Source organism: Pyrgilauda ruficollis, unplaced genomic scaffold (assembly GCF_017590135.1).
Source record: "Pyrgilauda ruficollis isolate IOZ18807 unplaced genomic scaffold, ASM1759013v1 scaffold3, whole genome shotgun sequence".
Classification (NCBI taxonomy): domain Eukaryota; kingdom Metazoa; phylum Chordata; class Aves; order Passeriformes; family Passeridae; genus Pyrgilauda; species Pyrgilauda ruficollis.
In genome coordinates, this window is record NW_024524377.1 from 229,741 (window position 1) to 254,260 (window position 24,520).

The 24,520-nt window shown below is 42.6% G+C and overlaps 1 protein-coding gene across 3 annotated transcripts in view; it reads right to left on the reverse strand.

Annotated features, from left to right (window-relative positions):
* ACVR2A (activin A receptor type 2A) overlaps positions 1-24,520 on the reverse strand; it is a 51,695-nt gene that overhangs the window by 8,622 nt on the left and 18,553 nt on the right. For 2 of the 3 annotated variants that reach the window (XM_041472858.1, XM_041472857.1), the window contains 4 exons: positions 11,540-11,747; positions 9,678-9,787; positions 8,238-8,392; positions 2,225-2,248 (listed from right to left, as the gene is read on the reverse strand). In XM_041472858.1, the coding sequence (XP_041328792.1) occupies positions 2,225-2,248; positions 8,238-8,392; positions 9,678-9,787; positions 11,540-11,747 (497 nt within the window). The remainder of the gene's footprint in view (positions 1-2,224; positions 2,249-8,237; positions 8,393-9,677; positions 9,788-11,539; positions 11,748-24,520) is intronic. The other variant, XM_041472859.1, reaches the window with a different exon arrangement.

Consider the following 24,520-nt stretch of genomic DNA (forward strand, 5'->3'; position numbering starts at 1 on the left):
GTGACCAACTGTGGGGTTAAGGACCCTTTACTATGGGGAGAATGGAGACAAGTGCTGAGAATACAAATCATGAGTAGTTTCAGTGCAGGAATCAGCATCCACTCTCTGCTTTCTTATACAACAAATAAATTAAAAAGAGCAAGTTCCAGAGAAAGATTCAGAGCTGAGTAACCTCACTGCACAAATTAATAAGTAGACAAAGAATAAACAGCATTTGAGGTTCAAAATAGAGACAAACTGCAACACTGTTCCCAAAAAGGAGGAAATCCTTTTGTCAGTGTGACATCAACGTTTGCAGCACAGAAAACCAAGTTTGAGAGTGAAGACTTCCCTCCCCTGGTGCCTTTCATTCCATGCCAGAGCCCTCTTGGAATATTCCAGGCACCAGGGAAAGAAAGCAGTGCCCTCAATTTGTAAAATACAAACTGTACTAAATAAATATTTGTAAATCCAGTTTGTTGTTGTTAGAAGAGGAAGTGGGAACAAGATGCTCAAATTTATCCCCCAAAGGCAGCCCTGATTTAATGAACTGTTCAAGTTCAGAACCTCCTGCCTCTGTCTGAAGCAGAGAAATTTGTGGAAAATAATCCCAAATCCCCCTTTGCTCTGGTGGCTTGGATTCCCCTTCCTTCCCACACCCTCCTCCCAATAAACTGCTGGGATTTGGAAGCACTTGGTGCCTGAATTCTTCCCCAACCACCAGGAAAACCAAACACCTCCAAGATTTGCTGATTCCAGTTCCAGCATCTCTGCCAAGAGCTGGAAGTGAAAGTGGCAGGGAAACCTGGTGCTTTCCTAATTCCCCATTAGACCACAACACTTCCCTTACACCAAATTCTCCATTTCCTGGAAATCCCTGGCTCTCCTCACCACATTCCCAGCACCTGCCAAAGCCTTTCCATGTAGGAAGCAGAATTCCTGCTGTTAACACAACTGGAAAGAAAAGCTTTCCTTTCCCCCCCACTCTGATTTTTTCTAAGCATCTTGGTTAAAATCTAACTTCAAACTCTGCAGCTCCAGGGACTGTTTTTACACAGAAACATTCCCTGACAATATTTCCAACTCGCTGCACTCCAAGAAAAATTGTTTGACGTTCCAGAAATGTTCCCCATTATTCCTGTGTGGCTTTGGGGCTGATCTCTGTGGTGCCAAGGTCACAGGGCCAGCAGGGATGGCAGGGGGATACACTGGGCTCCCAGATTTCCCAGCTGTCCAAAAATCCAGGGCCCAACTCCCTTTTCCTGCCCCTTCCCTTGGACTGAGTCACAGGGGGGAAATATTCCTTAAGCAAGGGTGACTTCCAGGAATGGAGTTCCTTAAGTGCCCTCAAAAATGGGTCTGGAGATCAGAGAGCAGCTCAGCAGTTGTGGAACCCAAATCCAAATCCAGCAGCTCCCTGGGTCCCTGACTGGGACAAGGAGGCCAAACATGGACAGGGATCCAAGGAACTCTGGGAACTCTTTACAGAGGTATAGTCAGGAAAATATTCAAATATTTAAATTTTTAATACACTGAAACCATTAGGTTTTCTTCTAAACTGCATTTCCAAGGTATTTCAGGTATTAATTAGAGAACTGTAATGATGTCAGAAATTGAGCATTTTTATTACGCCTCAAATCTCGATGTTTTCAATATTCCATTGAAAAGCTGAGCAGGAATGACCCAATTTGTGAATTAAGGGGTCCCAGTGACTTGGAGTTTAAATATAAATATAAATATAAATATAAATATAAATATAAATATAAATATAAATATCTCCTGAGAAAAGTGGGGAGAATGAAGAGACTGAGTGGTGAAGGAATACTTTTATTTTTCTCCAGATGATCCATTTTTGGGAGTTCCTGCACCACACGAAACCCCAGATGAGCACGTGGAGACCCCGGAGCTGCAGTGGATTTGTCACAGGGGGAGGTGGGAAGGGAGAGCCAAGGACAGGGCACAGTGGGTGGGATGTCCCCTTTGCTTCCAGGGAACCCCAGTGCTGGGCTGAGGGATTCCCTGGCCCTGTGTTCCAGGATCCATCCCAGACTGCACATCTGACCCCACCCCTCAGGAACTCCAGGGAATTTTAGGAGATCCACAAACCACAGGCTAAAACTGCATTTTTAAACCACACATGCTGACAAGATGGCTTGCTCAAAATACTGAGAAATCACAATTTAGAGCAAACAACGTCTCCCACATGCCCAGAAAGCCCCAGAGCCAGGAACAAACATCCTCTTACCTCAATCATTATATGAAAGGCGTGCTTGCAGAGAGGGAAAAAACACAGGCAAGAGAAATTACTATTTACACCAGGAATGGGATGCAAAAACAGCTTACAGGAGACAAAGTCAATTATTTGTGAGTTAATGACAGGAATATTCACGGGGACAGCAAAACTTTCCCACAGCAGAAACACATAATTTAAAGCAGCAAAGAAATCCAGCGTTGTTAGTACAGGAAAATGAGGAAAACAGGATTATTCTATAGAAAATTAACGGAATTGTTTTCTAATTACAGCGAGAAGCGTCCATTGCAGGTGTATAGAGCCGTGCTACTGCAACCAGCACAGAGACACGAGGAACGTGGAACTTCCGAAGGTGAAATTCCAGAGCCCCGGGATGAGACCCTTCCCTGCAGCGCCCCCGCTGCCCGCCAGGGGGCGGCGCCGCACCAGGGAAATCCCGAGCCCGGGAATGGAACCGCCAAGGGCCCGCCTGGAACCGAGCCTGATCGATGGGCGGCACCGAGCCTGATCAGTGAATGGCACCGAGCCTGATCGATGGGCGGCACCGAGCCTGATCAATGAACGGCACCGAGCCTGATCAGTGAGCGGCACCGAGCCTGATCGATGGGCGGCACCGAACCTGATCAGTGAATGGCACCGAGCCTGATCGATGGGCAGCACCGAGCCTGATCGATGGACGGCACCGAGCCTGATCGAGGGACGGCACCGAACCCAATCAGTGAACGGCACCGAACCTGATCAATCGATGGCACCGAGCCTGATCAATGAGCAGCACCGAGCCTGATCAGTGAACGGCACCGAGCCCGATCAGTGAGCGGCACCAAGCCTGATCGATGAGCGGCACCAAGCCCGATCAATGAGCGGCACCAAGCCCGATCAATGAGCGGCACCGAGCCCGATCAATGAGCGGCACCGAGCCTGATCGATGGACGGCACCGAACCCGATCAGTGAATGGCACCTTGGACCTGGGCTCCAGCACTGAACCTGATCAATACATCCACAAAGAGCGGGGAACTCCAACCCTCTGCACCCAGCAGATACTGATAAATCCCAGTATTGAAGATTCCTCCAAACAATCCCAGGAGTAGTTCACAGTGTGGAACAAAATCCAGGACAAAGCCACGTCCCAGGATTGCAGTGACCCCCTTGTCTGTGCTGCTTTCATCCCTCTCCCTGAACAACCTCAGCGGAGATGGCTCCATTCCTCCTCCTCCACTTTGGACTGGAGGCCCCGGCACAGCATTCCCAGAGAAGCTGGGGCTGCCCCTGCATCCTTGGGAGTGTCCCAGGCCAGGCTGGACAAGCCTGGAATGGTGGAAGGTGTCCCTGGGGTGGTGGAAGGTGTCCCTGGAATAGTGGAAGGTTCCTTGGAATAGTGGAAGGTGTCCCCGGGGCACTGGAAGGTCTCTCTGCCCAGGACAGGGGTGGGATGGGATGAGTTTTGAGTTTCCATCCAACCCAAACTATTCCAGAATTCTGTGACTCTTTCACCTGATCCATCTCCTTTGTCCTTTATAATGGGATGGATGTTGGAAGAGAGGGAATCCAAGCCCCTGTCTCCAGCTGCCATTCTCCTCTCCCCCTCTGCCTTCACACCCCTGGAGCATGGGGCCAACAGGAGCCTTTCCCTGTGCCTGGAGAGTGCTGAGCACACACTCCCCTTTCTCCAAATAATTCATACCAGATTAATAGCAAGAATTAATCCAGGAGGATTTATTCCATAAACCTGTAAGAGAACTCAGAGCACTGGGATCCGGCAGAATTCTCCTCCACCACTGTTCAGGGCAGCTCCAGAGCAGAGCAAAACCCACCCCAAGGGCCTGAAAGTATTTTTTTTTCCAGGCCTATTCATTATTAAAGTTCTCCAGCTCTGGAGAATTATGGAAATTCCTCAGCAATAAGCAGAAATATGTATGAATTCAACCTTTGTGCTCTGACCATAATGAGAAACTGCAAACATGAAGCTCTGAGAAATGAGCCCTGTCCCAAACCTCTCACTCCTCCCTCGAGGGATCAGCTTCCCCCAAACTCTGATAAATTCCACACACATGGAAACTTTACAAGGATGTATTTATGCTCATTAACACCTCTGGATTATAAACCAGTGTCCTCCCCTTCAGCCCACAGAGCATCACCTCAGGCTCCCAGCAGAAATCCAAGAGGCACCAAGAGTTAAAGGGTATCAGGCTACAAAAGAAATGCAAATCTGAGATTTATGTCAGGAATTACCTCTGATAAACAAAAACTGGGAGCAGTTAACCCCCCTCAGAACCCCTGTCACCCACACAAATGTACATAAACACACTCACTGCTGTTTATGCTGCCTGAAAACCAACTCTAATGGGTCTGTTACAATATTTGGAACCAATTAAACCAATAAAACCCTAAGCAGTGTGGGTTTTTCCCAAAATTTGGGTTACCCACAACCATTTTCTGATCTGTAAAAGCTGCTCTTGGCTTTTGGGTGTTTTCACACAGATTCTTCCCTCTGTTACAGATTTTAACTTGCACCAGCCCATGCATTCTATTAAGAAAAAAAAGAAAAAAAAAAAAGCCAGTTCCAAGTTCCTCAGCCACTGCACATTCAGGGATCCTGATTTGCAGTAACTTTCCAATTCCTTTTCCCATTTCCTATAAGCACCTGGCTTCTCCCTGTGTGTGTTTTTCAAGTAGCCATTAATCTTCCCAGGTTTGGATTCAATCCTTGAAAAAAAATCACCTCTGCCTTGCATTTTTCTAGTGTTGAAATGTTTCTATTAAATTATCTCTAACAACAAGAAAAAAAAAAAAAAGTGGTTTTTGGAAGACCAAAATGGGAAAAACCTGAACAGCTGATTTAGTTCATTCTTCAGCAGGAAATTGGGGTTTTCCGAAGGTGGAAAGATCATCCCAGAAATTTCAAGTGCGTCAGGTAGATTTAGGAATTCCTGTGGTCAGAAATTCAAACCCTGATGCATCTTTGACCCCAGAGAGTTCAACCACTTCAGAAGAAATCCCCAAAGCAGGTCACAAAGACATGGAGTGAATCTGCAAAGCCTTTTCTCAAGCCTCTCAACACAATCATTACTTCCAAACCAACCCAAAGCCAAAAAAGCAGCTGTGGTGCAGTGAAATCCTGCCAAGCTGGGCACCCAGGGAAGTGCAAGGGGTGAAGGATTCCCTGCTCAGGGGGCTGGGACATGGGGGGAGCTGCCAAAGCCGAGTGGGGCTGGTGGCAGCTCTGTGGGAGGGTAACAGTGGCACCCATCAGCTGCCAGGGTGAGGACAGCCCCTTGGAACGTGCACTGACAGCTCTGGCCCCAGCTCAAGGCTTGTCAGGAGCAAGGGAGAACAAGAGAGCAGCTCCCTGCCATCCTCACTGCAGATTTACTGGGAATGTTTGGGGAGAAACCTGGGTCACACCTAACTCCAGACCCAGTGTCCCCCAGTGAAAAGGAACCAGGTGCCAGCACCTCCTTCTGCAGAAAACTGCACGCATTCAAATATTAAAAATATCAATCTGATTCTTTGGGTGAATTTTATCAGATGATGGATTTATGTTTGCTAAAGCAAACAGAAATAAGGAGACAGAACAGCTCCTAAGTGTTTTCCATACACACAGATGTATTCAGCAAACATGGATTTGTTAATAACTCACTGCAGAGCACAGAAAGTGACAGATCTGATGGAATTTGACAGCTTTCACTGGATACTTCCCCACACAGCAGTGAGGCACAGCGAGCAGCACAAACAAGCCAAGACTAATTGTCCTTTATGTCTCTTTACAGGTTCAAGCATTTCTTACAGTGTATGTCCTGCTTTTTTTTCTTTTTAAATATTCCAAACTATTTCTTTCCCTTTGCTTTCTAATCTTTTACTTATCACCAAATTCTTTCACCATTTCTCACTCTTCATTTTTATCTTTTGCTTATTTTTCTTCATTTTTATCTTTTGCTTATTCCTCATCCATCCTTTCATTTTTTCCTGGAACTTTGGTACCAGCTCAGTATTCTCACTGTTTCTGGGAATAAACCAAGGAAAAAGGGATAACTTTTATCTGGCTCTCACATGGAGAATCTCTGTTTTTCCTGCTGTACATCCAACCCGTTCATTCTACCACTGCTACACAAAGAAATAAACCAAATCCACTTGCCTACAAACTCCACTCATGCCCCAGTTATTAAATATACTATTAACAGATTAATTGCACAAATATTTCAGAGTTTATTCGTGGTTATAAAGTTCCCAATGCTTTCCCTCCCTTCCTGCTTCCCCTGTCTCCTGTTCCAACCAGCTGTAATTAAATTTCAAGTGGGAACCACTGCTCTGCTGCATAAGGGAGAGTGTTTATACATTGGATTTACATAATAATTCTGGGTAGTTTTTCAGGCACAAGTGGCTTTTCCTGACTTTCCACATGAGCCTTAATGCCTGTTCACCACAAGATAGGAAAATGTTGTTGCCCCACAAGCACCAAGGTGCATTTATCCCAAAGATACAATCTCAGCATAAACACAACAGCTGATTATCCTATTTATTAAAAATTTAGGTGTCAATCCTGTCCCAAACACAATCCAAGGACAAAACTGCAGCAAAAGGAGGGAGAATCAGAATTCAAGTTCTTGATACCTCACGCGTATTTAACAGTCACTTGATTATCCATGGCTTTATCCAAGAGTTAATTTCTTCAGGAAGTCAAACCCAGGCTGGAATTATCCCCACAATTAGCAGTTATGAATTTGATCTCCCAGCAAAGACCACTGGGTTGATGTAAAGTCCCAAATCCATAAAATGGGAGCTGGATGAACTAATTATGCTGACAGATTGCAGGGAGTCTGAGGAGCTGCAATCCTCTCTGCAAGGACAGCAAACAGACTTTTTTCCTCTAAATTATGTTCTTTTCATTTGGCAACAACATATGGCCACTGCCTCTCCCCAAATTCCTCTTATCTATTACTGAGAAACTGAAACCAAAACACTTGAGCTATCAACCCCAGGCAATGCTGCTTCCTGCAGCACCCTCCTGTCAAGCAGCAGCACTGGAAATATCCCAGGAGCTGGAGCACACAGAGATCAATCCTTGGCAATCCTACCCAAAATAACTAGAGTTTTCATTTTAATCATAAATAACATCACTGCAGGACAGGTCATGTATTCTGGTCACTGCACTGGGTGAGAAGCCCAAGTTAATTCCTACTGTAAAAATCCAAATCATTTCTCTCTTTGTTTCCACAACCACATTTTCTTCATCTTTTACTGCTTTGGTCTCTAGAATTTCCTGCTTAAACCCTTTCCATAAAAGCCTCCTAATCTCAGTTGGATCTCCAGACGTAACTGAAGGAAGAGGAATTCTGTGTTAGCACCAATTACAGCTCCTGGATCAGCTGGAGCCTCCCAACAGCAGGAATTCCACACACAAGAGCCCCAGAAGGTTTTTCTGGGTGCACAATGGCCAGGTTACATTCAGGTGTGGAGCCCACAACCTCATCCTTTTGACATAAGACACAAACACCCCTAAAACTGAAATGTTTCACGACAAAACAGAAAATACGTAAACAAGAGGAAAAAGATGACAAGAATCACAAGGCATGAGCTGAGCTATGAAGATTTTAACATTCCCTACACCTGTATCCCAGTTTCAGGCTTCCTTATAAACAGCTCATCCTCTCTTAGCTGCTATTTTCTGAACCCCTCAAATGGCCAAGTTGAAGTGGCAACTCTTTTTTTGTTTCCAGCTAAGCATTACAGCTCAGCCTTCAGCATGCCTTCGCTGTGTCCTTGCCCTCTGTGTTCAGTTTTTTTCCTCCCAAACAAAGAGATGCATAAAAACATGAAGTAGTTGTTCATCTATTCATCAAAGAATAATTAATAAGGCTGTTTAAGTAAAGCTTAATTCTCTGCTTTAGGGGACAGCAAGCGTTAGGACCTCGAAATCAGGAGGGGAACAGAGAGACCAGCCATGAGACAGATCCCCTTCAGGAATGGTTTGGCCCTTAAAAAACCCCAAATCCTGCAGCAGGGGCTCACCTGGGTGGGAACAAGCACGGGAGGATAGGCCAGCTTGTGATGTCTGTACATCCAGAAGGAGAAGAGCACGATGACTGCAATTCCCATGATAGGCACCAAGGAGTAGAGCAAGGTGTTGAACAGAGGTGGCTTCGGTGTAACAGGATTGGAAGTTGCTGAAGGGAAAAGAAAAAAGACACAGCTTTTAAGCAACAAAACCAGGCAGTGTTTGAAATGTGCAGCAGTCTGATTTTCTAACAGCTGCTGCCATCATCACAGCAGGCTCCCAGTACCTGATTAGCCAGCACAAACTAACACCTGGGTAAAAGGCAGCACTTTGGAAAGCAGGGCAATAACTCAGATCCCAGAGCCACGCTCAGCATGGTGGAATTCTGGGCCTCCAACCCCCAGCAGCCTACAGGGGGTGTTTGTACTCCCAGGGGATTGCAAGAATTCATCACCTAATGAACTAAAACCAATCAATACAGAGATTTGGCAACAACCTGCCAGCACTTCTGTGCCTGGCTGGAAGGAGGAGTTCTCCAGGTGAGGACATTTCCACATGACCTCAGAAAAGGCTCTGCAGAAGCAGGAGCTGCTTGCAAGGCAGCCCCCTGGGGCAAGAGAGGGCTCAGGAGAGGGAAGAATGTCAATTATTGCCTTAGCAGCATCACTGACAAAAATGACAACAATATCTCCTGGGTCAACAAAAGCTATTTTAATCTTGCAGAAAATGTTCTTTCATTTCACGAACAACTTCCTCTGGCTACTTGCTACATGAGACATTTGCTGGTTTCAGCTCAGTTATTAACATCACTTGGTTTTCCAGCAGATTCCTGACTGGAAGAAGATAGGCAAGGAAAATCAAATCACCTTTCAGCTAGTTTTTTTTTAAATAATTATTTGTTAATTCTGGCTAATTTAATTGTCTTTCAGAAACACAGAATATGCGTACTGGAAGAACCCACAAGGACCTTGTGATCTGGGAGTAAATTCTTTTCCCCTTTTTAGAGGATGTTACTGTGTGCATTTACAGAGAAATTCTAAAGGTCCAGGTGGGATAAAGAGAAGAAAGAAAAGGAACCTTTTCTGTTTCTTTTCTGCTTTTTTGAAGAAAAGGAACATCCCCAGGCTGGCACAGGGATAGAGGGATGAGAAAGCTTTTGGCCCAAAAATTTACATCCTTAGAGGAGCTTAACCATGTAATGAAGGTAAGATTTGACAGTAACTTCTGTATCTTAAACCAGGCAATTATTTCAGGTTACCCTTCCTTCCCACCCTTGGAAAGAGCTGAAGTACCTTTTATTAATTTTACAGGAAAGCACTTTTCCAAGTGGAATAAATGAACTAGCACTGCACAGAGCTCTACCAGAACCCTGTGGCAGGAAAGGCAGGACTTTTGGGCAAGTGTGACCTGCTGAAAAAGCAGGATGTGGAACACTGCTGTCAGGAGGAACTTACGCTGCGTGACCTCCATCTCCGGGAAGTAGAAGAAGCGCTCGTTGCACATGTTGCCCTCACAGCAACAGAAAAACACCTCAGGGCTGTCCTTCTTCTCTATGCAATCGTTCCTGCAAGAGAGAAGGGGAAAAAGTTCATTCATCTTGAGCTGGGTTGTCTTTGTTCAGGAAAAAATATGTGCCCAGCTTTCAGATTTCCAAGGTGAACTTTGTTAAATTGACCGTGACCAAAATAACAGCTAAACTTAATGAAATAAAATAAATTTTGGTATTTTATATTGCAATGGAGAGTTATTACAACAGAAACACATTTTTGTCATTTTTAAGACAAAGTTAAAGAAAACCACCACCAGAATGAGGAACAGTTCACAAGCTAGATTTAAACAGGACAAGCAAGTGATCAAACAAAGCTGGAGATAAGTGAGAAGGAGAATTTTTAAATTTTATTGTACTTGTAGAAAGAAATGACAAAATTTCTACAATCTCCTCTGCCTACATTATGCTCAGGGACAGGGCTTATTTCATTCCCTGAATTAACTGCAGGAATGGATTTTTTATTAATATTCTGCTAACAAATAAGCTGAAACTATTCCATCAGGAAAGAAAAAGCAGCAATCAGGAGCCAACCTGACAGCAGAACTGGAAAAGGCTGAAGAAAAATTGCAAGATTTTAAACACAGCTGAAGATTGTCAAGGAGGTTTTGGGCTCAACTTCAAAACTTGGGGTTATTCCCTAGAGCCAGCTCTGGCTGTCACCCTGTCCTGTGACTTCCAGGGGACATTTTCTCTTTGATGTCCTGAATCTGCTGTGTTTGGAGTCACCCCCGCAGCTCCCAGAGCAGCAGAAGCACCCCACGCTCCAGAGATAAGATTTTGGACAAACACAGCACTGGCTGTGATTAGCACAAGTCACTTAATGAGGACTTACAGTTACTTAGTTTCCTACTCCTTCCTTACTGTCCTTCTTGCATTTCATTTCTTCTTCCAATTTCTTTTCTTTGCTCAAGGAAGAATTTAATCTCATGATTTCAGGATTTTTTTTAAATTGTGGGACTGAGCTTTAAACTGCCATTAAAGCAGAAAACAGTCTGGGCTGGGAGACAACTTGATTTGGGAGAAAGAAATGCAAGGCTTTCTTCTAAAAATTCAACTTTAAAGAAATACAAAGGAAGACTTCTGTAAAAATTACTGAAGTAATTCCTCAATACTTTTTAATGATGATCCACTGTGGATCTATTTCTTAATTCTCTGCCTTCCCAAATAATAAATGTTTTGGGCCAATAAAACCCAGTACAGTATTTAAAAAGCTGCAACACCATTGCTTAAGAGAGTCATGACCTTTATTCAGTCAGCATCTAACAAACCCCAAGTCCTGCTGTTACTGCTTGTGGGTTCTTTCTGGACCATCTGTTATCAACAAAATAACTGGAAATTTAGAATATTCTTAGAGCTGCCATTGAGCTTATTAATAAACTGCCAAAATACTTCCATGATCTGGTAAATTGCAGACACAAAGTGCTGACTTTCCAACTCTAAAGACTTCGGAAAAATCAACGAGAGAATTTTACATCCTGGTTGCAAGAATTATATTTGCACTTTTTGGCAATAACAAGGCACTACAGAATCTATTATTAATGGACTAAAAAAGAATAAATTAAATACCTGGGTTCATTTAAAACATGTTATTCTGCAAACAAGACAATGTACTCACATGGAATCTGGTCCCTAAATGCAAGAGAGCATCTGAAAATAAGATAATTACTCACAGACTCACTGGTTGTGGAGTTGATGATGTAGAAATTATGGAGAGGCAAAAGAGTCTACAGTGACCAATCAATTTCAAAAATTCCTAGGAAAACTCACCTGTCATAACAATTGATGTCATCCAGCCAGCAGCCTTGCTTCACAATTTCAATTGATCCAGAAATATTCTTCCATGTAGCAAAGCAGTGTCTCCTTTTATCTTTATCACCATAGCAGGGCTCGATCCCACTGCGGTTGGTTTTATCCTTCTCCCAGTTAGCGTTGTAGTAGATGCACTCCTGTGTTTCTGATCTGCCCAGGATGGCACCTGGGAGGGATGGGAAGCACAATTCAATGGAATTCTGCAGGATCAGGCATATGAATAAATGCAGGTTGTACAAAATATCATTTACTGCACGTACCAATGTGCCCTCTCTCCCCTCTTTTTAATAAAGAGAGAAAACACGGAAAGTTCAGCAGCATTCCAAGTGTTGAAACATAAAACAAAGATCTTCTGTGAAGTCAAACAGTGACTTGCATAACTTAGCAAGATTTGCAGAAATGAAGAACAAGTCATGGCAATACTTCTCCATGAATAGCAATAGCAGAGAAAATTTAGAATGCTGAGCAGGGAAGATTTAATTAAAATATTCGCCAAACCAGGAGCTTTAGCCAGGAAAATTCACCAAAAGGCATTTGTGCTTCTTATCTTGTTACAGGAGCCAAAAGAGCAGGGAGTTCATCTCAGAAACCCCCCAAAAGCCAAGAAGTGCTATGGGGCAAGTGTTAGAGAGTCCCAGAATGGTGTGGGTTGGAAAGGACCTTAAAGACCATTTAGGGACCATCTAGGAAACCTTTCTGGGATTCTGGTGGAGATCCCTTCAGAGTTAATGGGATGTAAAGCACCAGCCTGGCTCCTGCAAAGGTGAAGGGCTGTTGGGAAGCAAGACTGTTAACAGAAGACAGGGAGGGAGCAAGAACTGCCTTTTATTTCTGTTTTTGCTCTTGTCAGACACTGCCCAGAGCGTGCCATTAATCTCCATGGGAGCTCCAACCTTTAACATATATTAAAACCATGGGAGAATGGAGATGGAGGAGCTGGAGAACCAGAGGATCCACTGAGGAAGGCTCAGGAGGATGCCAAAGCACTTTGCCTGTATTTATCTATACATTCAGAATTTTTAAGACATTACATTGCCCAGCACGCTGAAGACCAGACTGGAAGAGAAAAGGTTTCCCACGGCAGTTTTTGACGTATTTATTTGCATCACTCACTACCTCCTTTATCCACAACAAATGTGACCCAGCAGCCATTCCTGAGGAGAATGAGGATTATTCCCACCTGAGCCTTGGGAGAGCAGCACAGGAAGACAGAGAAGAGCCCAGCACTGCCCATCCTGAGCATCCCACCTTGCTCTGCCCAAAGTTCTGCCTGTGTTCCCAAAATAGGCAGGAGCTGGAGGATCAATGGGAGAGGGGCAGGAGCCAGCTGGGAACGCTGTGAGGGGCAGCCTGGGAACCATTAAATTCCTTGTGCTGCCACGGCCTGACCTTTACAGCTCTCAGCTATGGCAAGAAACAGATGAGGCAACAGATTGAACAATTTGGTTCTGTCAGTGCAATAAAGCAGAAGTCCTGGATTTTTCTCACACGTGCCATTGCTTTTCTCCTGCTGCCAAGCCCGGCTTTGAAGGACCACAGACAAGCTGAAATTTATAAAATTCAGCGACTGCAGTAAAACTAACTTTGAATAAATATTCTCCTTGTTCCTGTCTTCTTTTTAGTCGGGTTTTCTTATCCATCTATTTTTGAATCCATTAATGCTCCAATCAGTGACTGGCAGCAGTTTGGTTCAATGACCTTGGATCTGGCTGGGGCTTCTCACCTGAGCGGGCACCTGCAATGGGTCTGGCCAGACTAACCCAGGCTTGGGCAGAGCAGCACAATCCTGGATTAATCCTTCAAAACAGAAAAGCAGGAACGTGGTGGAAGCAAGGCAAGAGGAGAAGGGGAACCACACAAAGAAGATAGCCCTGAGCCCATCTGCTTCCAAGCAGCTCTGCCACCCCCTCCACAGGGATGGAGCTCCCAGGGGACAAGGGCAGCTGGCATTTACAATAAAGTGAATTTATTAGGCAGAGCAGGTCTCTAATGGAACTGCTGTACCCATTCTGAGTGCACAGGGAATTGTCAGGTCCTCAGAAACAAATTCCTGAATCTCAAAAAGCAAAATGGTGCTGCTGAAAGAAGCCACGAACCAACTCCAGCAGTGTCCTGTGGATGGAACATGAGGTCTGAAAACTTGGGGGGAAAACACGTTGGGAAAGCAAAGGGCATTAAGTACAGAACTGAGTTTAGTTTGGGCACATTAAGCCAGATCCCATTGGATACCTGTGTATTCCCATCTCAGCGCTGCTCTATCCCTCACACTCCTGTCCCTCCACCACAGCTGCACTGGGGGAACAAAACCAACATTTGAACTTCTGAACCACTCTTAATGCAGGAAACAGCAGAACTGGGAGCAATTCCATCAGACAGTTCAAGTGCAGCCTGGAAAACCTCACCTCAGGAGGAGCTGGAAGCACTGCCTGCCATTTCTCAAACAGTGAGACTGAATGACTGAAAAAATCTACCAGTTTTTTAATTAAAAAGGGGCAAACAGTGTACAGCTCCTAAGGACTAACATGGCCTTAGTTCAGGATGGATCACTGGGAAAAGGTGCTGGATGGAATAGGAATTGTCTCTTACAGGTATCACTAAAAAAAAACCAGGACAGACTCCTGGGAGTTCATCATCCAACTTCTTGCACCAAACCTAACACAGAGCAATACAAGCCCATGGGTCTGTACTGCAGGAATGGTTTCCTGATACTTTATCTGAGATGTGATAATGATCACGTCCCTCCCCTTCCAGGGAAGACTTCAACACTTCCCACGTCCTACCCTCATTCCAAACCCTGCTCTTGCTGCGTGATTAGTTGGTGACACCATGGAAAGACACAAAGGGCAAAGGGAACTGAATCTGTGATCTCTCACTGCTTTACGAAATGTAACAACATTTTCTAGCTGAAGTCATGAAAATTGATGAAAAGCCTGCAAAGATTAGTTTAATGGTGCCAAGGACAGGTTTTTTTGCTATTCCCTAGAAAACTTACAATATAGAAAAGAACTGAAGGGTGAGGTTCAGTCTGGCAGATACCTCTGCCTGTAACAGAAAGGTTACTTAAATAGTGTTATATTTGAGATGAATTTGAACTCTTTAAGTACTAAAATATAAGGAATGGAGCAGTTTATTAGAATAAACCAGCAGAGCAGAGAAGCACCACAGGGACTGAGTAATTTATAGATAGAATGGCCCATTCACCAAAATACCAGAATTGTAACACACTGTTCTAGAGGAGCAGAAAAGAACAGAAAATGCAGCATAAATAGAATTAACACCTTAGACAAAAAACCTTCAGTTGCTGCACAGGTACCTTTTTCAAGTACTTGCCCATGTGTGTTATTCTATTTGTTTCCACAGTGATCTCCAACACTTCCTAGCCCTACAAATATATCTAAGAACAGACTACAAATATAGACTAAAAAAGCCTAGCTTTGATGTTCCTGCGAGCAGGAAGCAGGGTTTTATCATTCTCTATTTTTTCTGATAACACCCAGGGGAATGTTTCTCAAAGGAAGAAGAAAGAAGTTATTTCCAACCTAATAAAGCAAACTGAGTTCCAAGAGAAAGGATTCTGTCCTCCTTTTACATGCCACGATGTCCCCAAACTTATTTTGTTGATTTTTAGACTAATATTAGTGCTATTATCACTGTTCTCAATGCTCCCAGGTCAAACAAGGACTGTACTTCAGATGAGCTGAGCCAAAGTACATTCATTAAATCCAAACACAGCAGCAATTAACTCAGGCAAGGCAAGAACTGCAAAAAAGATAAACAAGGCAGTGAAGTAACAAATCACCTGCACTGCTGCCATCCTGCCCTGCGAATATTCAAAATTTAAAGATTAACATGATGGTCCAGAAAGCTGCTTTATTTTTCTAAAATAGTCTTTAAAAATAAATGAGTTTGCAACTTGAACAGGGGTAAACTTGGTAAGCTTTAGTGTAGTTTTGTATAGCAAGAGCTGCATTTTTCTCTAGGATTGGAGTGGGGGGAGCAACAGGAAATCTGTATTTGCTAAGATATCTCATCATATACTTGGAAAATATTTCAATTTTTTTGCAGTTCACACCTTTTCAAAATGGAAAATTTGTAGGGATGAGCCTGCCATGGAAGTATGAAATTCTGTAGCTGAGATAACACTTCTGAAAAAGAAGGAGAGAAGAATCCAGTGCTGGAAAACTGAAGGATGATCAAGCCAAAGGCTCTACAGTAGAATGGAAACTATGGAGGATGATGTCACCTAAAACAGGGAATAGAGCTGAGAGTGAAGAGGGGGAAGGTGAGAGGAATAATATCTGTATTGTTAAAAAACCCCTTGCAGCCCCTGGTTTGCTTGGTGGACAGTAACAAAAAAGAAAAAAAACAACCTTTTTTTTTTAAAAAAAAAAAAAAAAAAACACCAAAAAAAAAACCACCCTTTTTTTTACTCTGAGTCTTCTGGACTTACAGTATGGAAATAAATCAGCTGCTCTAACCACTTGATGATGTTATTTTACATATATAGATATATCTTGGGTTTATTTGCATGGTGCTTTTGCTGAAGGAAAAAAAAAGCTGGGATTATTTTTCCAATGTGTTCCCTCAGTCCCTCCCAGCAGTTTGTGCCATTGATAGAAGAAATTAATAATGCTATAATGGGATTTTGTAGAGAACTTCCATTTTTTGCCTTCTACTTCCAAATACTTATTTAATCCTAGATTTCAGGAAGTGGGAAAACCCCCAGATCTCTGGTGGCCAAGTTTTCCAGAATGCTTTCAGAGCAAAGCACGTGGCAGCAAAAGGAGAAAAAGGCTCAGTGGCCATCTCTGTTCTTTAGGTAGAAATTAAAGTGCCACAAAGAGCTGTTAGCCCTGAGATAAAGATTGTCATCCTTTGGGAATCTCCAGAGACTTGGAGTTAAGTGTTATTTTTCACACTGCCTGACTTCAAGGGAACACAGTAAAACACAGGCTGATGTTTTCAAGTTCAAACATGCCACTGCTGTCACTGCGAGGTGTGAGCAGCACACAGCACAAACACCTCCCAGCCACTGCCTGGTGATTTTTGTAGGGGAAAAAAGCTCCAAAGATCCTAGAAATGGTTTGGTTTGAGGCACAGCCTTGGGGCTGCACTCATCTCAGGTGCTGGTGGCTTTTAGTCATTGCTGGTCCAATGTCCCCTTCCTGGCACGATTACCAGATGGTTAAAATATTCCAATGTAGTAACACAGGGCTCAAAACTGAAAAGTTTAAATTCTACATGATTCAGATGTTGGAAAAAACAGAACAGGGCCAAACAGAAACCAATAAATAAGTTGGCTTCTGATAGAATGGTGTTGAGTTTTACATCTCTTATGTCTCACTCTTCATCTGATAATAGAATAAAATCTTTTAAAACGCCTCTCAGTTGCCCCATCTCTAAAAAACTAAGAATAATCCAACAACAGGCACTGGGTAGAAATACTCAGTTCCCAGTTTGGATTACCCTTCTCTCCCCAGTGCAAAACCCCAAACACAAAGAATAATGATAAGGAGAAACCTTAATTAATTTGACATTAAAACTTGCACCCTGATTATCCAGGAGGAATCACCTCCTCCTGCCTCTGGTTGAAGCTCAGGGAAGCAGCTGCCCAGGAAGGAGCCAAGGATTCTCTCCCAGTGCACACAGGAGTGACACCATTCCCACCCAGAGTCTTGGAATGCTGTTATTAAACTCAAAAAGAGGCCCTTCAGCATTAAAGGCACCAATTAAGCACCTAAATAAACCACCTAAGGACACACAGACTGGATCAGGAATGATGAATCCTTCTCAGGGGTGAGTCTCATGCTGGTGGTGGCAACCAGCAGCATTTCTATTTTGGTCCCTGCCAGGGAGTTTCCCAGGAATGATCTCAGATACCTGTCAGAGCTGTTCTCTGATCTGAGAATCCCAAACCAGCACAATCCTGCAGCTCATCAGATACAGGAGCTCCTCCCAGTGACACCCAGCTGTGAATCCCAAAGGATTTTGGATCAAAATGATCCTTTTGGGGGTTGGTGTTTGTGGAGGCTCTTCTCTGAGCTACAAAACTTCCTGAGAACTTCCCAGTAGTGAGCCATGAAACATTTAGAATTTTCTCCAATGGAGAGTTGAAATTCCTGCAGCCTCTTGGAGATGGGAAATTGGAACATATCAATCACTTCATTAAATAGCATTGGGAAAGCTTCATTTTAGCTGTCAATTTTAGCTGTCTTCAAATTTCCTTCTCTGGTTAGGCTGTAAGAAGGGATCAGGAAATGACATTTTCTCCAGTCCTCCTCCTGTACTGTTTGTTTCACACACCTTCCAGGGTGTTCAATAGGATCAGTGTCAATATTTCACCTGCATTTATAAAGACAAAGAAGGAGTCTCCTTTTCACAGACTCCCTCCTGACCCCTCAAAAACACACCCAGGAGAGTTAATTCAGGCTAATTACAAGAAAATATTCTTCCTTTTGCCTCCCAAATCAGTCAAGCACAATGCAAATGTAACAGTTTGACTGCAAAGCAAACAGAACCACACACCAAGTCAAACAAAAACACAGTCAAGACATCTAAGAGGCAAGCATCCAACTCCACATTTGATGTTTCCTCCACATGATATATCCAACCCCCACTTCTTTTTCTGTCTTACAGGACCTTATGTAACTATTTAAAAGACAACAGGACCACTGTGATTCTGCCTTCAACTCAGCTCTCCAACAAATCTCTCTGTGGGTGTTGTGTCCCACTCGGTGCTATTGCAAGCAAAAACACCACCCAGTTCTCCTACATGTGCTGATCAAGCTTCTTATTTACATTCTAATTCTTTAGCCATCGCTATACTTCTCTTTTTTTTTCTGTGGTTACAACCAAAACCCCAGCCTAAACATACTTACAACCACTTTTGTTGTTTGTTTTTGGGTTTGGGGTTTTTCTTTAATTTTTAAAGCATCAGCTGTATCTTTTTCCTTCTAGCTGGTCCAGCAAAATTCCCAAGTGCTGAGCTCATGGCCAGGAGCTGGACGGTCAGTGCACACCCAGACAAGCTCCAGCTGCCCTTGTCCAGATGGCAGCTCAAAGGAGGAGAGACAGGTCCCACATTTGTGTAAACACACACAGGGATTACCTGGGAGCTGCAGGCAAACAGGATAAGTGGAGGGGAAAAGGCAGAACCCAGCGCTGGGAAATTCAACCCTTTCAATGTTCCTACCCCACTGAGCTGGGACCTTCCTTACCCCTCCCTCTTCCAACTCTCCAACTGATTTATGGAGAATTGTCCCACTGAGCTTCAGTCTTGATTCCACACAGCCCATGATCCTGAGGTTCTGTGTTTCCATTTTCATTTCCCCACCTCATCCCACCAGGACTTCCCAAGTTCATCCTGCTCACACACTTGGTCAGAACTCCAGCCAGGACTTCAGCCATTCCCAAGGATTCCAGGATGGATATTGGGTTTGTTTGCTAGGAAATACTCCCACAGAAGCATTTTGGGGTCAGCTGCATCACCAAAGGATGACACTGGCAGCTCGTGGCATCTGCTCTGATGCAGGAGCCCAGTTTGAAAAGCATTTTGGAGCTGTAGCACAATCCAAATCCGACTGAGCTGTGCAGCCTCAAACAGCTGAAGTGGCACAAACGAGTGGAAGCAATTCCTTCCTTCAGCCACTAAACTTAAATAAATGTCAGGCTGCAGCACTACACATCTGAGTAAATACCTATCAGCATAAAAATGCTAATAAGTTTGTGACTGCTGAACTCTTCCTAAAGCAAAGCATCTACATAACCTCAAACTTTGCTGGGTCTGTTTCATTCCATTTCTACTGTCCTCTCCTGTTGAGATCAAATTCTAAACCCTGTCTGCACTGGAAGAGTTTTAAAATTTGTGTCCTCATGCTCTGAAATCAGTGTTGATTATATTTAAGAATCCAGCACAACTGCCTCTTTACCTCCAGCTAAAGTGGCTGTCACTTGAAATGGATTTTCTTTGTCCCCTCTCAGGCTGCCTCATTTTGCTCCCTGTGCCAGACTGTAATCTGAAGATTAAGTGAAAAATCCCATTTCTAGAGCTGGAAACAACCGTGTTTACAGCCAGCAGCACTGCTGCCATGGCCAGCACATCCTCTCCAGAGCCAGCTCTGCCAGGCCCCAGCTCCAACGACAATTCCAGGGCTCAGCTGCAGCTCAGCCCCAGGGAGCAGATCCTGGCACCTCTGAGGGAGGGAAGAAAAGAGGACTAAGACTTTTTTTTGTCTCAAGTTTCTTATTCTGGACTTGTTTTCAATGGGTTAAGGGAAATCCAGTGCAACTACCTTATGGAGTCCTCATTAAGTAAATGTTTTCACTCATAATTTAAATATTCAGCATTTTTAAGCCCCATCATCAGCTTACCATGCTCCAAAACCACTCCAAGTGAGCTTTTCCTCAGGAATAAGAACTGAGGGAACTGACAAAAGTCACTATTAGGACTGGTTTTAAAGTGAACAAATTTGGATCTAAGTTACCAGTACACTATAAAAAAATATCATTTATTTAAGAAGAAGAAAACAGCAATGGAACAGCAAAGCAACTTCCCCATGCACCTTAATTAAAAACTATTTTTCTGTTCAATTTTTCTAGTCCTTATGGATTCTAATGAAGCTGATTTTGCTATCCACTCGTCCTCTTCTTAAAAATGTTACTACAAATACTAATGTTACTACTAATACTAATTGTATCCAGAAAACCAAGATTATCACCCAAAAGAACAAATCCAAATAAGAAGTATTTCAAGATCAAAAGGAGGTTATTAAAGTCAGCATAATACATATTAAAACTTAATTCTTTTTGTATTTTTCATCAGAACTTTTAGAACAACTGACTGGAAAAGGGAACAATTTAAAATTACCATTTTAAAACTCTTTTCAGAGCATAACTCTGTAGTAAGAACTTTAAAATATGGTACATATTGGCCACCCAGCACATTTATTGTCATTAAAACATTAAATTCAGCCACTTCTGCAACAGCTGCTTTAGACAAATCAGCTCTGATCGAACATGAGAATCAAATCAATACAAAAGTAATCCAGGATAGTGGGCTTTGTTTCTCTTACCTGCCTAAAGCACTTAAAAATTGCTTAAATTTCCACGTTGGGTGTTCTTCTTAAGAAAACACCTTATCAGAAAGAATTGCAGTTCAATTCTAGCATTGTGAAGGATAGGATCTCCCTATTCCTTAAAATAAAAATTTGGAGGATATATATATAACCTACCAACACCAAATAATTCAGGAAAAAATTCAACTAAGAAAAAAAAAAGACCAAAATATTATTATTTCTGGTTCTGGATGAATAACAAAAAATTTGATGTCAATCTCCACCATCTCATTTAACAGCACAAAAATACCTTTTAGAAACTCAAGGTTATTGCTGAAATTATCTCTAAGTATGAAAAAAATTAAAATGTTTTAAAGCATCTAAACATTTAAAAAATAATTAATTTAATTAAATCTCATTTAGGAACCATTCACACAAGCTATGGGGAATGCAAGTCAACAGGAGCATCACTGTTAGGAAAAATATCCAAAACCAAAAACTAAAAAGTGCTACTGGATATTTGAATTTTGGTAAAACACCCCTGATCCTACAGCCACACCTGACACAGCACAATAATCCCAAACTATTTCAGTTTCAATGAAAAAACTGCTTTCAAGTGTTCAGCTGAGCCAGTTTTGCTTCGTTTCACTTGGCAAGAAAGCCTTAAAAACCCATTTGTTACAAAAACCTTGTACCAAACCTGCAGTGTTAACTCCCCAGTGTGCTGATTTGGAATATTAAGATAATTTACAGGAATTTTGTTAGGAACTCTCAGGAGTCCCTGCACAGATCCCACACACCAGGATCTATATTTAGAACAGCAGCTCCTGTTCAACCAGTCCATCAGTTCTGCACTGGGTGCTGCTTTTAAATCAGGGGCAATCCAGATCTGCTGGCTGAGACTTGCATTAAAATATTTCCTTTTAATTCATTTCCCCCCCATGCTGCATCAACACTCAGGCAAGATTACAGATCTCCAGAATGATAACCCTGTTGTAACATAAAAATATTGGGTTTTGCTATAGAACTAAAGAAAAATAAATTAAAAAAAAACCCCACACATCACAGCTAAGTCACAACAAAGCCAGAACAGTTTTAGAATTCATAAAGAGCAGGGAAAAAAATTAAGTAATGACCAAATACGGAGCAATGCACAACTCACTGCCTCCTATAATGGATTTCCAAGTGGTTTTTGACAGCTAAATATTATTGAACTTATTGTCTGGTTACTTCTCCATCGTTTTGTGTATTGGATGAGCTCATGTTCCCAAACTCCCATTTAAGACACCACTGTGGTCTAGAAGCTGCAAATATTTTTTAAAATCTAACCAACAGACTGGAATAAAGCACTCAGTAGAGGCACCAACAAAAATTGGAATAGAAAACAAACCCCATCCAATTTGAATATTTATTTAACAGAACTACCCAAAATGTTTTATTGACTGACCAGCAAATTGTTTGAGTATTAAAGGTTTACCTTCATTTCAAACTTCCCCATAAAACACATCAAGTTCTCAAATTGGCCCTAAACAACCTAAAGGAATAAAGAAGAGAATAAACACCAAATGTGAATATTTCAGATCTTGGAGAAATGACTTCAGTTGTCCTTGGTGCACACAAATGAGGAGCAGCTCATGTCCCTAAGCAGGCACAGATTTAACCCCTGAACAGAGATTTGAGGAACTTTCCTCCTTCAGTTCTTCTGCTGCCACACAAAATTGAAATTGTAACCCAATAAAATGTGCTTGATTTGAGTACTTTGCTGCATTTAACCCTTTCCAAGAGCCTGAAGCAATCCAGCTCCACACCCCCAAAGCTGGGAGGGTGGAAATTCGGGCAGAAAAATCTGGCAGGAGCAGCAAGCCGCGGCTATCACCAGATCACCAGTATCAGAGTGCCACAGATCCAGATCAAAGCTTCCTCCAGCTTCCCTCAGATCTGCATCCAGCAGCAGGGAAAAACCCACTCAGGGCTCACCTGGCTCACTCCCTGCCAGTTTAATGTTCAGAATCCCATTTGCTGCATCTGAAATAACCCAAAGGACTCGTTAAAGTCTTTCTAGATACAAAATACCCATTTTTGCCACTTGCTGAATGTGTCCAAATGTGTCATTTTTCTAGCAGTTAGAGATGATACTGAGTGCCTTTCTCTACAAACAAATACAGATACAAAAAACCAGTTAAGAGAGTTTCTGGCATTGAAGAAAGGAAGATGATAAATGTAATACAACCAGTTTTAATCAAGATCAAAGCTGCAGGAGAATGCAGACAGACAGTCTAGACTGCTTTACTTTGAAAGCCTAAGCATATAAAGCAACATCTGCAAAGAACATTAATCACATTTAGTCCACAATCTTATCACCTCCCAAGCAAGCAGAAACAACTTTTACTTAAAAGTCATATGCTTCTATGTGACAAGCATTTTTAATTATCTTTAAATTAGATATTTATCACTGATTACAAAGCTGTTCTGTTCACTTTGAAATAAGCAGATGTAATTTGAAATACACTTGCAGAGCTGCCTGGACAAAGAATGGAATGAAGTACTGGTAAGAAAGCCTGGTGAACAGTAACAATTATTTTACATCCCAGGTACAGAGTGGGAATTCTCAAAATATTGAATTAAATTCTGATTTGCTCCTCTGCATTTCAGACCATAACTCAGCAGGCAGCAATAAAGTGAAAGATTTTCTGTACAGTTTTCTTTAGCTTTGGAAAATAACTTGAGAATATAAATAATCAGCTTTCTTTCAATTTTCTTTCTATAAAAAAATTTATCTCGCTCCTGCATTTTAGAGGGGAGTTAAAAATTGAGAGATGGTGCATGTCTACATATAGAGTATTTATGTGGTAATACACATCTTTCTATAAAAAAGCAATTTATTCCTTGTTTACCTTGGTTTATTTTGCTTATATTCTGGTCCATTCTCCCTTATGATTTTGCCTACTCACTAGCAATCATTTCATTTATTTTATTAAAAGTGTCTTGCATTAAAGTTTTCCCTTCTGCCAAGGTTTTCATACAATCTACCCTTCAACAAGAGCCTGGCAGAGACAAATCCTCAAAAAAAATCCATCATCTTACAACCCTGAGGCAACAGCTGCGACAATTTACAACATTATAAACCCACAGAGGCAAAGAACAAAACTGGGAATTTCTGCACTAAACTCAGCTTCTCCAGCAGCCCCACATCCCACAGGAGAGCTGGTGAAATGCAGCAGCAAATCCAAAATTTATGAGTCTTACTCAAAAATCTGGGTGTTAAATTCCTCAGTTCAGAACAGACAGAGTGTGCAGCCTCCCCTGCAGCAGAATTCACTGAAAATAGGGGTTTTTAGGATTTCTACTGATACCTTTCATTTGGAGATCCCTTTGCAGATCCCTTCTGGAGATCTCTTTGCAGGCACTGCTGGCCATCCTGCTGCTCCTGAGTGAGATTTCTGAGTCTCTCCACAAATGTACAGACAAAAAGATAATTCCTGAATGCCTTTTTCTCAAAATCCTCCCAAATCTGTCCACTGTGCTGTTGCAGCTCTCAGCTGCAGAACAGAGGTTTTGCAGCAGCAAAGCCCCAGTCACTCATCCCACGCTGAAGAGTGGAGATTTCATTGGATTTCTGTGGAAAAGCACCTGGTTTATTCTCTCTGCTCAGGCTGCAGCATCCTCCTGAAGCTCTGCAGCGTTCCTGGAGTGCTGGAGTTCATCTGCCTGAGCTATTTAAAGAATTTCCTATCTTTAGGCCTACTGACAACACTTTTTTTATTTTTTAATGTAACTTTAACCTCCCACAAAAAGCAGTTGAACAAAGGGAGACTCTGCACACCTTCTGAGACTCCTACACCTGTGGAAATTGGAATGCTTGGAGAAATACCCTCATACACTATGA